General features: G+C 30.4%; 2 protein-coding genes and 1 pseudogene across 5 annotated transcripts; 2 read left to right on the top strand and 1 right to left on the bottom strand.

The window, feature by feature from the left end:
* Positions 1-315: 315 nt before the first annotated feature.
* On the top strand, positions 316-3,884 carry LOC149878281 (uncharacterized). Of its 2 annotated transcripts, XM_090072429.1 has the most exons (4): positions 316-545; positions 711-998; positions 1,297-1,668; positions 1,777-3,884. In XM_090072429.1, exon 4 carries the CDS (start codon positions 2,640-2,642, stop codon positions 2,985-2,987), a length of 348 nt encoding a protein of 115 aa, XP_089928555.1. In that variant the 5' UTR covers positions 316-545; positions 711-998; positions 1,297-1,668; positions 1,777-2,639; the 3' UTR covers positions 2,988-3,884. The 2 variants fall into 2 exon arrangements, with proteins under 2 accessions (XP_089928555.1, XP_089928554.1); XM_090072428.1 differs by lacking the exon at positions 1,297-1,668.
* Positions 3,885-5,514: 1,630 nt separating this feature from the next.
* On the top strand, positions 5,515-7,733 carry LOC149878280 (uncharacterized; annotated as a pseudogene). The gene is made up of 8 exons (XR_016447616.1): positions 5,515-5,543; positions 5,753-5,788; positions 5,886-5,923; positions 6,013-6,041; positions 6,419-6,518; positions 6,651-6,840; positions 6,958-7,155; positions 7,424-7,733. The product of XR_016447616.1 is annotated as an uncharacterized LOC149878280 (transcript).
* A 191-nt stretch (positions 7,734-7,924) lies between these two features.
* Positions 7,925-10,282, bottom strand: LOC149878279 (uncharacterized). Of its 2 annotated transcripts, XM_090073142.1 has the most exons (3): positions 10,234-10,282; positions 9,851-10,019; positions 7,925-8,725 (listed from the first exon to the last, which is right to left on the bottom strand). In XM_090073142.1, the coding sequence occupies exons 1-3, from the start codon at positions 10,241-10,243 to the stop codon at positions 8,068-8,070; spliced, it is 837 nt and encodes a 278-aa protein (XP_089929268.1). In that variant the 5' UTR covers positions 10,244-10,282; the 3' UTR covers positions 7,925-8,067. The 2 variants fall into 2 exon arrangements, with proteins under 2 accessions (XP_089929268.1, XP_089929267.1); XM_090073141.1 differs by lacking the exon at positions 10,234-10,282 and having other exon boundaries at positions 9,851-10,207.
* Between the last annotated feature and the right edge of the window lie 6,069 nt (positions 10,283-16,351).

The raw sequence follows: 16,351 nt of genomic DNA, 5'->3' as shown, positions 1-16,351 counted from the left end.
TTCCGTTGATTTTCAGGTCTATGTTTTTATATTTTTCTGAATCAGCATAAAATTCTCTATCAGAATCAATCATAAAATTAGGGGGGGGGGGGGGGAGAAAGTCGAGTAGCGCCAAATAAATATATTTGACCAAAAATATTTTTAAAAAAAGTTAGGGGGGGGGGAGAAAAGTCGAGTAGTGCCTATTTATTTTAGGAGAATCTTCCAATTATATGAGCAGGGTTAGCCTGTTGTAGAGGAGGAGAATATTAAAATTGGTGAAGATAACTTTGATAGAAGTGTGCCTACTATTTTTGATGGTGCGACTGGATTATCTTAATATAATTAGCACAGAAACGTTTAACGTTTAATGTTTAACGTCGTTTCGTCATTAGTTACTAGGCTTTGAAAAAGCGCGTTCTCTCAATGCACGCGGCCATTGGAGAAAGATCTCTTGAGCGAGTTGAAACTTTTTTCCTTTTGGAATTTAATTATTAGTTTAGATAGATTACCTAAAGAATCATATTAAGATAAATAATAATCGTTAAGATCATATTATAATTGAAGTAAATATATAAAATAGTTAAATATACATTTTTATTAGCTAAAGTAGAAAGGATTTAAGTTTTTATCAGAAAAAGTAGAAAGGATTTTAATCTTTTAAATCGTTTGTATTTTGTTTGTTTCAGCTTTTCTTTTAGCAGTTTTATTTTTGTTATATTATTTTTTAGAAGGAAAATAAGGGTATGGATGTCATTTAAAGTCATACTAATGCTATTTCCATAAAATGGTTATTACTACTTTGAATTTATTACTACTTTGAAATTATTACTACTTTGAAATTATTACTACTTTGAAATTTCTGTGATGCTATTAACTATTATTGTTCTTTTTTAGAAAATCTAGAAAATAAATTAAAATTTTGTGCCGACACTGACATGGCATGTCAGATGTTATAGTATGTAAAGGTTAAATTTTGTTATGAGGATTACAGTTCTTATGAAAAAAAAAAAAAGAAGGTAAAGAGTATTGTTTGTAAATATATATTTTGTATCTTTTTAAATATATATTTTGTATCATTTTTAAAATTTTTATTTGCACACTTATAGCTGTTTTATCAATGTGTTTATATAATAATGTAAAGTGTTTTTTTATTGTTTGTGTATGTGTTGATATTTGTTATATGATTGTTTCAAAAATGTGTTTAAATATGTATATGAGGTATATATATTTAACCTTATATACATATTTAAACACATTTATTGTGTTTATAGTTGGTACATATGTTTATATTATGTTGTTTCCGTGTTTTCAAAGTGCTGTGACTTGGTAAACGTGTAGAGCAAGATTTGTCAACTTTGCCAGCCAAGTGATGTACTTTTAACAGAGGGTTACACGATAGTTATTAGTGTCAAGCTGTTACTGCTTTAGGTCTTGCTGTTTTCAAGCCTTTATTAATAAAGATTAAGATTATTCTAAAAATACATAATAATGTATTTTAATAACATTTTGCATAATGTTGTTACTTATGTTTTGTTATATATGAATATTATCTTACTTAAGTTATATTATATACATATATTAACTTATGGTGTGTGTTGTTGCTGTGATGTTTTTTTGTTATCTTTTGAGTTAATAGACATTTGGCTTAACTTAATATTTGTGTCTGTTATTAAAAATGTTAAATAGGTAATTTTGTAAAAAAATCACTGCTTTTAATCATTTACTAAAAGCCAATACAAATTATTTTGCTATATAAACAATTTCTTTTATCTCAATCTGATTTTTTGTCTTTAGCGCTGTTTACTACTGATTTTGCTATAAATATTTTGGAATCATGATGTTCCAGCATAAATTGCTATAATCGCTATCAGTCTCCCCTCACAAAATGAAGTTGCAGTTGTATTTGTTGGTGTACTACCTGTTTCCAGGGAAGATGTTATTTACCCAAGAGGTCATCCTCTTAAAACTCTATCAAGTTTGTCTGCCAACTTAGATCCTATTGTTTATCCTCTATTTTTTCCAAGGGTTGATGCTGGTTGGCATAATCAATTGGTTCACAACCCTGAACATGCTACATTAGTTAGAAATCATGTTACATTTTCTCAGTATTACAATATAAACTTTCAGTTAGACAATTTTTTCTTCACTCTTTTATGGCAAAAAACTGTTTCAGCAATATGCTATTGATGCGAATGTTAAAATCAAAGTACAAAAAAGTAGAAAGATAGTAGAATCGTGTATAAAATGTTCTTTGCATTGGCAATTGGTGCAGAAGTCTTTATGAACTGAAAATATTAGAATACAAGATGGGGGAAGGTGAATTTTCCCAATGGCTACTAAAATTTGGGAATGGAAGAATACCTGTCAAAGAGGAGAATCCTTACAAAAGATGCATTAAAATACCAAATCAGTGCATTATTAGAGAAAATAAATTGATTGTTGAAAAGATTTTCTGAGATGCTGATCAAAAGGATTATTCTAAATGCGTGATTTTAACACCAACTAATGTTGATTCATTATCAATCAATGAAGAAGTGCTTGAATGTCTGCCGGGTAAGGTCAAAATTTATGTAAGTGCTGATCAAACTGATACTGATGACCTTAATGAAAGAAATGACTTTCCTGTTGAGTGTTTGAATAGTTTAACTCTTTCAGGTATGCCACCTCATTGTTTAAAATTGAAAATTGGTTGTGCAATAATGGTACTTAGATATTTAGATCTCAAAGCTGGGTTATGCAATCGTACTGGAATAAAAGTTTGTGCTCTTCAAAATAATTATACTGATGCAGAGGATTTGACAGGTGTTTCTGGTGGTAAACGGGTTTTTGTTCCTCAATATCAGTTGGCTCCATCAGGTTCTAATATACCTTTTGTTCTGAAACATCGTGAGTTTCCTGTCAGATTGGCTCATTCAATGACAATAAAAGTCAAGGTCAAACATTTGATAGAGTTGGGGTATATATTTTCTCTCATGGTGAACAATATGTTGCATGTTCAAGAATGAGAGCATTTAATAGTTTGTTTTTCAAAATTAATAAACATTTCATTCAAGGTGTGGTAGGTGAAAAGTGTTACACAAATAATGTCATATTTTCTAATGTTCTTAATTTATAGTCTTAAGATTTTTATTTTGAAAATTTACTGTTTGTAAGTTGTGAGCACATTTTGTTTGTATAAATTTATTTATTATTTTAATATATATATATTTTTTAATAGTTTTTGATAAATATATCTGTCATTTAATATTGTTATAAAAAGTGTTTATATGTGTTATATATAAAACCATATTTGTTTATAGTGGTATATATGTTTAAATTATATTGTTTCCATGTTTTCAAAGTGGTGTGACTTGGGATTATGTTGAGCAAGATTGATAACCTTGCCAGCCAAGCGATGTATTTATAGCAGAGGTGTGACTTGGCAGCATTTAGTGTCAGGCAGTGTTACTGCTTTAGAGTTAGGTTGTGTTGTGTGGTCTTTTTAATTATTCTGGAAACACAATGTCTGTTAATGTTTAGTGTAATGTGTATGAGAGAGTATGCAACCTTGATCTTTAAATCTAGGGTGTTTTAATGTCCTAAGTTTGAAGTAATTGAATAACAAATATTGAATATAAAAACAAATATACTTTTATGTATTTATATGTTTAGTAAAAAAATAAATATAGTTAACTTTAAATTGGTTTTCTAATTTTGACTTTCATATTTCAATTTGGTTTGTTATTTTTGCTGGAGTTTAGGATCAAGAGTGTAAATATTCTATTGTTATGTGTTATTGTTGTGATGTTTTGTGTTCAAATTCATTTTTAACAATAAACACCTTCATGTTGGTGTCTATTGTTAAAAATGAATGATAGGTAGTTTCATTATTGAAACTTACTGCTTTTATTCATTTACTTAAAGCCAAGACAACATTATGCTAAAAATGCAATTTATATCTTAATTTGATATATATATATATATATAGAGAGAGAGAGAGAGAGAGAGAGAGAGAGAGAGAGAGAGAGAGAGAGAGAGAGAGAGAGAGAGAGAGAGAGAGAGAGAGAGAGAGAGAGAGAGAGAGAGAGAGAGAGAGAGAGAGAGAGAGAGAGAGAGAGAGAGAGAGAGAGAGAGAGAGAGAGAGAGAGAGAGAGAGAGAGAGAGAGAGAGAGAGAGAGAGAGAGAGAGAGAGAGAGAGAGAGAGAGAGAGAGAGAGAGAGAGAGAGAGAGAGAGAGAGAGAGAGAGAGAGAGAGAGAGAGAGAGAGAGAGAGAGAGAGAGAGAGAGAGAGAGAGAGTATTGTTAATCCTTTTGTACTTCGAAATAGATTTTATAGTTTAATATTCGATAAATGTTTATATTAACTGCCATGTCAAAATAGGTTACTATAAATAGGTAAATCGATTTTCAGTTTTTATGTGGTGTTTTTTTTTTTTGTTTTTTGGTGTTTTTGTTATGGTATTACAATTCCTTTTTTTTTTTTTCTTTAAGATTTACGATTGACGCATACGATTTATAAAAAAAACATGATTACCTTTTATTGTAAATTTTTGTCAATTAAAATGATATAAATATATGCAATTAGTTCAATTTTTAAAAATCTTTATTTTATTCCTAATGATTCGTTGAACGTAACTTTGGGGATCTTTTTAAACGGGGGGGGGGGGTTATAATTGTATTTTTGCGCATTAGTTAAATATCGAGTTACTTAAATTTTATAAGGTGTTAAACTAATTAATTATCTTAGTTTGCATTTGCAACACTTTTGAGGAAAGAAAAAATTGTTATACATGTAAATCATTGTTTTACATTTTATTATTCTGGTAGAAGGTCTTCATCAAAAACTTGAAAACTCTGAATAAAGATAACTCTATTCTCCTTACCACCATTAAGGCAAAAACGGGGAAGGGAGGTCCTTTATTTGTGTCAAATTATTAAAGAGAATTAAATTTCGAGTAACAAAAGGAATTTTTAAATAACCGTTTACTAAAAATTATTGAAACAAAGAGGCCATATATAAAAATGGTCACAGTGCCATAAATAGCAATAGTCAAATGGTCAGATATTTTGAATAAATTCATATAGTTGTGTGCATTTAACGTTTTAAAGACAATTTCCTTTGTTAAAGAAACATGTATCAAGGGGATGTCAAAGAATTATTAATTCATGTAAAACTTACGTTCTCTTTATATTAATCTTATTAATTAAAGTTCACGTTATAAGAATACAACACGAATTTAGCTGTACTTTTTCTTCAATTTAAAGCATGAGGAAGTAATATTTTGTATCAGTAACTAAAAACGTATTGTTTTGAACTCAGTAATGTCGAGGAAAATGGTTCTGCGTTACACTGATATGACCTATGTCAGCGGTAAATTACTCAAATAATGTTAAATAATTGGTAAATTATTTTACCTCCGCATATTTTTTAATTTGAAGGCGTTTTTCTAAAAGGGTAATAGTTATGGTTTTGCAACTTTAAATTGTGGAAAACAGCCACTATAAATTAACAGACCGACCATAACCCGTATTACGGGTTGCTTTTTTGCTAGTATGTATAAATGGAGCACAAAAGCAATGAATGTAAATTAGGATTTCCTTTGTTTAATCTAAATTATTAATTTTTGAGACTAATACTTACCAAACACATGCTACAAAAAAGATTGCTTTCAGTTTTTTTTACTAAGAGTAATTAATGTAATTTTAATCATGCATAAATGTATGTTATCAGTTGCTAAATTTCATTGTTAAAGTAAATATCATTTAATAATATGATTTTTATTTAATTCTAGCCTGATTGCATAAGTACATCTCTTAATTTATCTGATGTAAGTAAAAGTTACTTTTCTGCTGTTTATCGTGATGAGATGATTTATTTGTTCTTATATGAAAGTGTTTTGTTGCTACGCTTTTTTTTTTTTAAAGGTTTTCAGTTCTCAACTACCTGTATTGCCCAGCCAATTGTAAGTTTTTGAAAATTGGGATCTAGTTATATATTTTAGGTACACAAAAGTTTGATTCTGTTTTTTAATTTTTTAATGATTTCTTTTAGGTTTCAAGCATTCCACGGTCAGATATACAGTCAATTGTATGCTGTAAACTATTTATTGTTCATGTATAGGTTTTCTCTTAATCTTTACTGCATTTATAGTAATACTATTTATATCCTGGTATATAAGGCCACCATGCTCTAAAACCCTAGGATATAAATAATAATGAGATTTGATATGAATCTCAAGGTCCACATGTAGGAGTACATATGGCCCAAGGAATACATGTAAAATATGTATTGGTGTACATATCCATTTTATTAAATTAAATTAGAAATAAATTTTTATGTCAGTTAAGTATTAGTTTTATAATGGTACAAAACTGCTTTAGACTTTATTTTTCAAAGGGTAATTACAAATTGTTAAAGTTATGTAAACTATTGAAAATAATATTTGTTGTGACTTTAGTTAAGTCTCCATGATTCCTCTGATTCAAGTTTACTGCGTATACATGGTAGTATGCTTGAGGTTTGCAGCTGACTTAAAGTTGAACCATTTAGTGCACAAGGTTTGAATGTTTCATATTACTAGGGGTAAGAAATTATTCTATAAAATGTTTTGGCATATGAAATGAATAGCAGTAGTATAATATTTTAAGTATAAATATGTAGTATATTGTTTATTGTGGTTATCATAACAGGACAGTTTCTTATGAATATGTTCATTTTTTGTGAACTGAATATAAGTTGACCAATCTTGAGCAAAGACAGGGAAGATTGGAGGCATGTGTTGCTAGTGATCTTGTTGATCAGAATGTCTGTCATACATAATTTCCTATCTTTACTTCTCTGCAGCAATATTCTGAGATTGAAAAGCACCCAAATAATATGGTAAGTTTTTATCAATTTCTGATTATGTAAGTATAGCCATGATGTGTTGCTCTAGACAAGGGAACATAGTGTGAATGATGGTGTAATATATTTAAGTTGTTAACTGAACTTTTTTAGTTAACATTGATGAAGAGTGAAGGAGGGTTGACTGTCTATGAACAGTTTCAAACAAATTGCTGGCGCATGACTTACAGCAAAAGATCAATAAGCCTGGAACACATGGGAAGCTGAAGTTTTTGATAGCCTGGAAAATCAGCGTAAGAAAATCAGTGTAATCTACTGTGAACAATTGTACAAATATGAATCTGTTTGACTGTGAGTCAACAGTTTGACTTGTGGTGTTTGACTTAACAGTAAAATAAAGTAAAACTATTAATATCTTTTTAAATGCAGATATAATTTATATTGTCAATGCGGCTATATCAAACAATACAATCTCTAATACATGTAAACCTCTAATACATGTGAATCCATATATTTAGGCATAACTATAGTAATTGGTTATATAATTATAGATTTAAATGACTATTTATTTGCATATTTTTTCTCTTTTTTTTATAAGTATTTATTTAAATGTTTATAGTTTCAACTGTTCACATTTTCCCTGGCACCACGTCTAAAAAGGTAGAACTGAAAGTAGCGCGATTTTTTAATAATGCCAGGATCGCTCTGGTGGTCGTCTGCAGCGCTGTAAGAAAAAGACACTTGAAGTTTCGATTGAGGAAGAGAGTAAAGACGACGACTATGAAGGAAATAATGACGACAGTAAAAACGAAGACGACAGTGAAAACAAAGATCCTCGACAAAAAAAACAAAAGACTTAGAAATCACTTTTATAAATAAAGATATATAATGGTGATTTATATAAATATTATTAAATAAACTGTGTTAAACTATTGAATATTACTAGTTTAAAAAAACAACCACGCTTTACTACTCATACAGGATGAGTAGTAAAGCGTGGTTTTTTTTTTGGCCGCTTAAGGGCTAGCCCTTAAGGGACCCTGAAATTTGGCGCGGACATTTTCATAAGGGTCCCTTAAGGGTTTGCCCTTAAGGGACCCTGAAGTTTTTTTAAGGCGGGATGGGGCTTTCAAGTTCTTAAAAATCAACAAAACGTTATTTGAGTATAATTTTCTTCTTCGCACAGTTTTTCACCATTTTAATCTAATATAGCTGCTGCCAGAAAGACAAGTATGGTAAAAATCAAAGCCCCCTGTTTTGAAATCAAGAACTGGTTGCAAACTTTACGTATTGTATGATGGGAGTTCTAGGTGGAGATGGATCTATATGTGGAAAGCTAAACTGAGTTTTAGCTTTTAATACGATTGGGGCTCTGGGAGATGCTCTCACGTTTGCTGGTGCAGCATCTAGTTCATTTATGCAAGTTTTACCAGAAGGTCTGAGTTTTTTAGGATAACTGCTATGCTGATTATTAACAGTCAAGATTGGAAGAAACATGATCATTTGAGAGTGATATCGTATGTAAACTTTGCACTGCATCACCTGCTGAGATATCCACCATGACTCACTATCAAACGACTCGTCATACGGTAATAAATTATGCATGACGTCCTTGTGAAACGAGTTAAACATTGCATCAAAGTAGAAACAGCTAACGTAAGGAGGTAGAGGCTGCTTTTCAGATTGCGGCCAAAAACGTCTTATATTAAGTCCATCTATTACTGCAACAGCAGGTCTATATTCGTTTAAAAAATCCTCGAATTTCCTGTAAAGATTTTCTGTAGAACTTCTTATTTGAGTCCATTTCTCGTCAGTTTTCATGCCAAGGGATGCTGGGATATCATTGTGGATTAAGATTATATCTTCATCCATAAAGGTATAGTAGAGATAAGACATGTACTGTGATTGGTTGGTGATATACCTTAAAAAGGAAAATATTTTAAATTTGAAGAAATGATCATTAAAATGCGAAGAGCGTTTTTTTCAACATTAATTATTCAAGCTTATTTAAAATTTCCTTCTGTTAAATAATTTACATGAAATTATAAAAGTAAAAATAGTTTACAAGAAATATAAATAATAATACAAATAGTAACAAAATACAGTTAAAATATATCATTTTTAAATAAACCTTTAAAAAAACATCTTTTTTGGTTTTGTTAAAAATTGAAATATGCAACTTGCACCCTTTTTAAAGAGTTAACTTTTCAAGCTTTCCCGTTAGAAGATCAAACGCAATAAAAATTTACTGGTTTTACTGGTTTTGATATTTTAATGAAAGTGCTTTAACAGTTTAAGTAATAATTCAAAAATGTTTTAAATTATTTCCAAAATGCACTCATGCATATCTTTTTTCTGACGTTACATTTAGAGACAGTAATTTTAAGTTATTATGCGCTATTAAAGTTAAAAAACAATTATTTGAAAAAAAAAACTTAATGTCACCATTTTTTCAGTTTTTCGGTATCTTTTCGGTAAAAAATAAACAACTAAAATAGTATTACTCTGTCAGGAAACCTGTTCTATTGTGGGGAAATGACCAACTTATAAAACTATATTTGTAACTTTCTGCTACACTAGCCACAAACGAATTACACACAAACCATATACAAACTATGCACGAAATATACAAGAACCATACACAAGAACCACCAGACGTAGCTAGAGCTTCAAATGTAATTGACCCATAAAATAAATATGTATATTCACTAAGAAAATTCATGTAAACACCAAATCGAACATATAACAACGAAAGTTTTACGGACAGCATAGTGAAAATAAGTGCTAACACCCATTTTCTTTTCAAACTTCTTATAACTTTTCGAGCTGAAACCATTTAAAAAACTTGATAGATGAGTAGAAATAACACGGCAATTTATCAATATCATCAACCTGAAAATTGAGTTTCTGATAAATTATTAAATTGAAATTCTAATAAACTACTCAAGTGTAAATAACTGCTATCCTTGTTGCGTTTTGAGAATATTTAACGAACTAAGTTTCTTCTTCAATTTTTTTTAATCATATTAACAAATATAAACTTTACCTGTACAAAAAGTTTCTTCCAGATGTCCATGTTGTCTTATAACCTGCTGTAATATAGCGGACGTGTTGAAATGTATTTAAACTGCAAATAGATTTGTAGCTAAGCGCCAAAATATCGTGGCTTTCGTTATTTCCCATACCTGTCAAAACATCGTTGCGGATGCATTCTGCTGCTTGTATAAGGTAGAGAAACATTTTTCCGGAGCTTTTTTTAACTTGGAAAGAAATATTGTTGTGTATGTGCGTCTGATTGGGAATTATTGAGAAGATAAACTCGTGTATTTTCCTTGTAAAAGTATTTTGATAGTCGATTATATGGTTTATAAATGGGGGTGAAATCTGCTCAATATGTGTTAGTGATCGAGTCAATAAACCAATGCTTACTACTGCGCATAATGCCACGAAAATTTTAAAATTATTTTTCAACATCTCTACAAAATAAATAGTAAAATCTATATTGATTGGAAATGAACCTCGTTAAAAAACAAAAACATTTTAAGCGAAAAATCTTTAAGAGCTAAAAAACTCAATGAAGTTCTAAAATTTCAACTCAACTTTACAGATTAATAAAACCAGCACTCAACGAATTTCAATTCAAGATATTGTTTTTGGTTGAATTTAATTCAATACCATTCACGATTATTAGACATTTTTGCATGAAATGACATTTTGATAAAATGCTGTTTACATTGCAATAAAACACACAATAAAACACGTTAATGCAACAATTAATTCAGCTCTCTAAAGATTTTGTTCGATTTTTCGTTAAAGGAAGATATTAGGGCCAAAAAAGGTAATAGTTCTTCTTAATATTATGTAAATCATCAGATGTTGTTTACATCAAAAAATAGCCTAATTAGATCGGTTTTGTTTTAAATGTTCAAAGAGAAAAAATTTAATTACCAAAAGAAAAACTTAACAGTGTTTAAATTGGCACTGTTTATAGTATTCGTAGCTGGTTTCATATAGCGTTAATTCCATCGATGGTATGGAATGATGGCAGGTTTTAATTTACAACTTGTACTCCTAAATATCGTTAAGACAGAAAAATTTAAAAACTCTAGTAAAAAAATGCTTTTCGTCAAACTTTTGAGGTTTAATTATGAATTTTAACATTAAGTCATGTGTCAAGTTTTATACCAAATGGTTTTAACAGGAGTGATGACAGGGGGGAATGGAGCCTTGGTCCTTCTACCTTTGACAACTAGATATATATTTTTCTTGATTCTGCTATATAATAAGCATTTTATCATACAAAAACGTCAAACTCAAATTCTGAAGAAAATGTGTAAAGATTTTTACAACTAACGACAACTCGTCAACGCAATCTCACCAAAATATTTAACGTCAGGATTCAATTAATAAACAATAACTTAAATATGAATAAGGATTTTTTTGGATTTTATGAGTTTTACAAAATCAAGTCCCAAGCCTTCCTCAAAACCAAAGACCTAAAATAGATATCTTGTAAGATGTTTTCTAGGCAAGGCGTTGTAGTAGAACTTGGTTGTTCTGTACTGATTTAGATTTAAACTAGATAACTACCGAGGCAAAATGTTTGTCAGAGCTAGCAATATATTGGAAAGTTTAGATTTATTTTAGATATTACAACGCATCGAAACTTTTCTATTTTGATTTTATAATATCTAACATGTCTGCTCTTAATCAAGGTAAGTTGATGTCATCTTATATTCATTTTATTTTTATACACATGAACTAAAGTCATTTTAAACCATTATTTTAGAGGTTTACAATAAATAAAGATACTTAAAATTTATTTCATTTAAGCTATGTCATTTTAAAAACTTATTGTTAACAACTCGATTTTTTTAACCCTATGAGTTGTCTATCACCCCCTTGGGAGTGAAACTCAGGCATAAAAACCTTTAACATCAGAGCGGCCAGAGAAGAAGTATAAAGATTGTTTTATCAGAGCCAAACAACGAAAGATACAAAACTTTGTCAACTTCTAACTTAGAAAAAAATTCATTTGTGGCGGAAAATCATTCATTTACCTGCTTAAAAATTATGTAAATAATAAGTCTTGATGGAAGATGAATCTCTAGTTCAGTTTCTGAGCATTTTAAAGATGTGGGGTTAACCGAACACAACTATTATGTTATTTATGCATCAATTTTTTTCAAATTTATCAATATCTGAAAAATTGACTTCGCTTTATTCGAAAGAAGGTTCGTCTTATGTACTTAGATACCATTTAACTTACTAATTATCTTTGTCATTTGTTAAGTTATTTGTTGTTAAAATGTTGTACTAAAATATGTATTTAAATGATAACATACGAATATTTCAAAAACACAATATAAATACAACCTTACAAAAATGCGATACTAAATATAAAGTTAAGGAACAATTAAAATATTTCTGATCTGTATATTGCTGTTTTATCAAGTATTCTCAGATGAAAGGCGTGTGTCAAAAAATCTAACTATATAAGACGTACTTATCAGTAATTAACAGATAAAGAATGCAACGAAAAGTCTGGTATAAAAAAGGGTTAAAGCGTGGGAAGGATGAAAATAAAACGGTAAAGTATACTTTGTTTCCTGTTTAATTTTTTTTCTCTATCAATACATAAAAGTAAATAATTTTAATAAAGCATTAAATTTAAGTTAACTAATTGCGCAAATTAAAATAAAGTCTTTTTTGAAGATATCAAATTTCTAAAGAAAATGTCTCAAAACGGTGGCGTTAACCCTAACTATGACTATACATGACTTTAATGGAAGTCTTCACATGACATAACCCTGTAATAACCCTGAAAATAGATAACCCTGTAGAAATCCTGAATTCTCACTATGAGTTTGATAATTTGAACTTGATAATTAACAAATATGTAGCATCATCGATTTGTCCATTAACTTGATACTGACTTAAATACTGACTCAAGTTTTTACTTTAGGGTAACTTAGATCATTGCCTGACAGCCTGAAATTGAAGATTTGCCTTAGAATGATGTAGACGAGCTCAGGTTGCAGCTTCGTACGTTTACAGTTAACAACTTTTCCAGATGCAGAATCCTTTCCCTCAGAAAATTTCTGTATTTGCGGCACGCATAACCATTTTCTGACCAGTTTAAAGAAAGCTAGAAACTCTTTTTGATGGTTTCTTCTCTATAGTAAATGATTTTTCCATATTGCTCGAATTATCCGGTCTGAGGAACTAGCGCTTATTAACGTTAAAACTCGCTCTGGATGGAAGTTTTCAAGTTTTGAGCACCAGCGCTCTGACTTCCGTTTTGAGTATTTTCAATGTCTTGAGATGGTTGCATTATCGCAAATTCCAGGAAGAAGTCATCTGTGGCATTACTAGCAGGCTCTTGTTTGTTACTAGCACTTAAAAAAAGCATATTGCAACCTTTTTAATAAAAAAATTGATTGGTTTTTTTACCGAAAGCTACCGTTTTTACAAAAAAACTACCATTTAAAAATAAATTTGTTACCTTTAGATGACCCTTCCACGAATAAGGGATGCTCCTAAATGGTCTTTTTGCCGCTGTCGGCCTCGACTTTCTACATTGAAGTGGGTTTCAATAGTAACCAGGATTAAACACGATTTTCACAGCCAAACATTGAGTTTTGTACCGTATGTATTCCTTTCTTGTACAAAAACTGTCGTTCCTGATTATCTACATAAACTAGATCGATGCTTGCAAAAAAGAAGGCTTCTGAAATTCGTTTAGCCTCACAAAGGCAAAGTGAAAAGTTGGAGTAAGATCTGCCTCATATTCAGCCGTGATGAGGAAAAGTTCCTTTAAAATTGACAGAATCGTTTCAAAAATGTCAAATTTGGCTTCGCCTAGGACAACTTTCTTTAGATTTTTGATTAGCTTTAACTGAGCAAGGGGATGTTTGGTTCCTTGCTGATTTTGTGACGAACTTGAGTCTCATTCATATTAGGTTTATAAAGTAATCTTATTAAAAAAGTACATGTTTGAAAGTATTAGTTCATCCAGACCACGTTTGGAGGAAGTTAGTTGACTTTTAACATTTGTTAACTAATATTAACAATCTAAAATCGTTTACTGGGCCAACATTCATGGTTTCTACATTCTTCTAATACAGATCACTTAAAAAGTCTTTTACAGCTTCAAACTTAGTGAAGAAACAGCAAAAGTCCAGTACCAGGTCAGTACCATCGTTAAAATATTACCTTATGGTCCGTTTTTTCATCCAGAGTTCAAGTTAGGTTTCTAAGAGATCATTCGCTTGAGTTAGTGTTACTAGGCTATTTAACGTTCTTCGTAACCAGTATAAACAATAGTGGAATCACCAGCTAAATGGTCTTCTTTTATCATTCTTAGTTTATTATTCCCTTACTGCTTTACCTACGGAAGAAATAGAAGTTTTTGCTCAGAAGATCATATGATGCAAAATATCCAGTTTAGTAAAATAATTGCAAATCCCGCTTTTAGGCATGTTCATCAAAAAAGGTATAAGTCGAAGAATTGAGTGATTGAGTTAATCTTTAAAATTAAAAATGAATAATAAAAAAACATTTGGAATTCTTGAAATACTTGAAATTGATGAAAATGATGTCTCATTTGCAAAGAATAGTTTTTTAACATTAGAAGTTTGACCTTGCACGGCCCAAACTTTTCAACACATTCACAATAAACTGAACTTTTGGAACTATTCTGCCGGCTGTTAAATTTTTTGAAACTGTGGAGAACCTTAAGGAATGTGACGCGTATTGCATGGGACAAACTCACATTCTTATAGAAGCATCGATGTGAAGATACTTGAATTCCTTTAACGAAGAGTGATAGAATAATTCCAGCTCATCTGCCCTATTTTGCTATGAACGTAATGGCATCGGATGTTATTGTGTTTTGGAATGAAAAAAGTAATTTTTTAAAAATGTTTTTCTGATTTTGCAGCAATTGCTGAAAATCTTAAAAAAAAAATTCTATGTTTAAATAGATGGTGGTCTCTAGTACCACAATTTGTTAATAGATGGCGGTCTAAAGCATTTATCCGCTGTTATTGTATTCAGATCTAGTAACGGTCTCAAGTATCACAATGTTTAAAACATATAAACTTAAATAATTATGTTTTTTGGTGTGACCAATCATTTGTGCATAAAGTGGTTTAGATAAATGGGACAAAATAATTCATCTTGAATGGGAAATCAAAGAATTGAGGTTTTTACAATGTTGGATGCGTTTTTTAAAGGGTATTTTAGCAGTGGTTTTGAGTATTCAATACAATAATTGCACTTTATAAAAAAGCCCATTCAACATTTATTTGGATTTGTAAATTTGAAGTTGTGTATTTATAGTAAAACAGGGTAGAATGAAATAGAGGGCAGAATGAAATAGTTATGACTACGCTTATTCTGTTGCTCTTAATTAATTATTGAATAAACTTTTTGCAAATGTTTTTTGATTTTGTTGTTGATAGTTTTTTTCTGAATAAGATGATATTAAACTTTAGTTTTTAAAGAAAAGTTTTTTTTATAATTTGTTAAGTCTTCGAAAGCGAAATGATACTTTTTTTCTCTTTTTGAAAAATGGACATAAAACTCTCGGAAACTAAATTTGATATCATCGAACTTAATAAGTATTCTGGTAAAACTTTTTAAGCTGGTCAAGAATCTTTTTTCAAAATTATATTTGGTATTAAGGGAAAAAAGTTATGAGATAAAAACGAAAACGAATACATGTGGGGTTGAATGAAATACGCGAATTGATCACTTGTTGAATGCGGCTTTTATTAATTAAATCTCAAGTGACCAATCAATCTCTATAAATTTTGTGGATAAATTTTAAATCGATTATTATTAAATCTATTCCAATATAAAATATGCCTCAAAACAAGTTGCTCTCAAAGAAAAAAGAAAAACCATACACCGAAGAGCAAGTTACGCTTGCTCTGGCCAAAGTACAAAGCAGTGAATTTTCATTTAACAAAACTGCTCAATCATTCAACATACACAGGCGTGTCCACGGCATAGGTGAAACAATTGGGATTGGTTCAAACACGAGATTGTCGCATCAACTTGAATCAATTTGGTAGATACGCTCATCAAATTATCCAATTGGGGCTTTGGAAGAACTTATAATGACATCATCACACTAGTTACTGACTATTTTCAACACCAAGGTCAATCTCATTTGTATTCTAATGGTACACCAGGAAGAGATTGGTATAAGTTTTTTATGAACTGGTGGAGTCATAAGTTGAGCATTAGAGCCGTAAGCAATGGTTCAGTACTCAGAGCCGCTCGAAAAAAATCCACTTTACAGTTGGAAATTGCATCAATGATGCTGGTAATCGTCCTGCTCCAAAAAAATCTAAAAAATGTCTGTACAAAGATTGGTGCTTAAGTGGCCCAGACAAAAGTTTCGCATTCAAATCGTTGACACAAAAAAACGAAAAAATGTAGACGCACCAAGGTTCGAAGGGGAGTGTCTCAATAAACCTGAAATACTCGAGAGATTGAAAGATGCTGAGAGCAAAAAAGCAGCAAAGCAAGCTAAAAA

The sequence above is a fragment of the Hydra viridissima genome, unplaced genomic scaffold, assembly GCF_058129835.1.
Source record: "Hydra viridissima isolate aposymbiotic clone 2 unplaced genomic scaffold, HvirCarnegie_v1 scaffold_15, whole genome shotgun sequence".
Lineage (NCBI taxonomy): Eukaryota > Metazoa > Cnidaria > Hydrozoa > Anthoathecata > Hydridae > Hydra > Hydra viridissima.
This window is presented reverse-complemented; position numbering and strand designations above follow the sequence as displayed.

Excerpts from the sequence above, each read along its gene's own strand:
- LOC149878279 (XM_090073141.1), bottom strand. The coding sequence starts at position 10,044 with ATGTTTCTCTACCTTATACAAGCAGCAGAATGCATCCGCAACGATGTT. Across the intron at positions 8,726-9,850 it reads GGAAGAAACTTTTTGTACAG|GTATATCACCAACCAATCAC; the intron begins GTAAAGTTTATA and ends TTCCTTTTTAAG.
- LOC149878281 (XM_090072428.1), top strand. The coding sequence starts at position 2,640 with ATGCCACCTCATTGTTTAAAATTGAAAATTGGTTGTGCAATAATGGTA.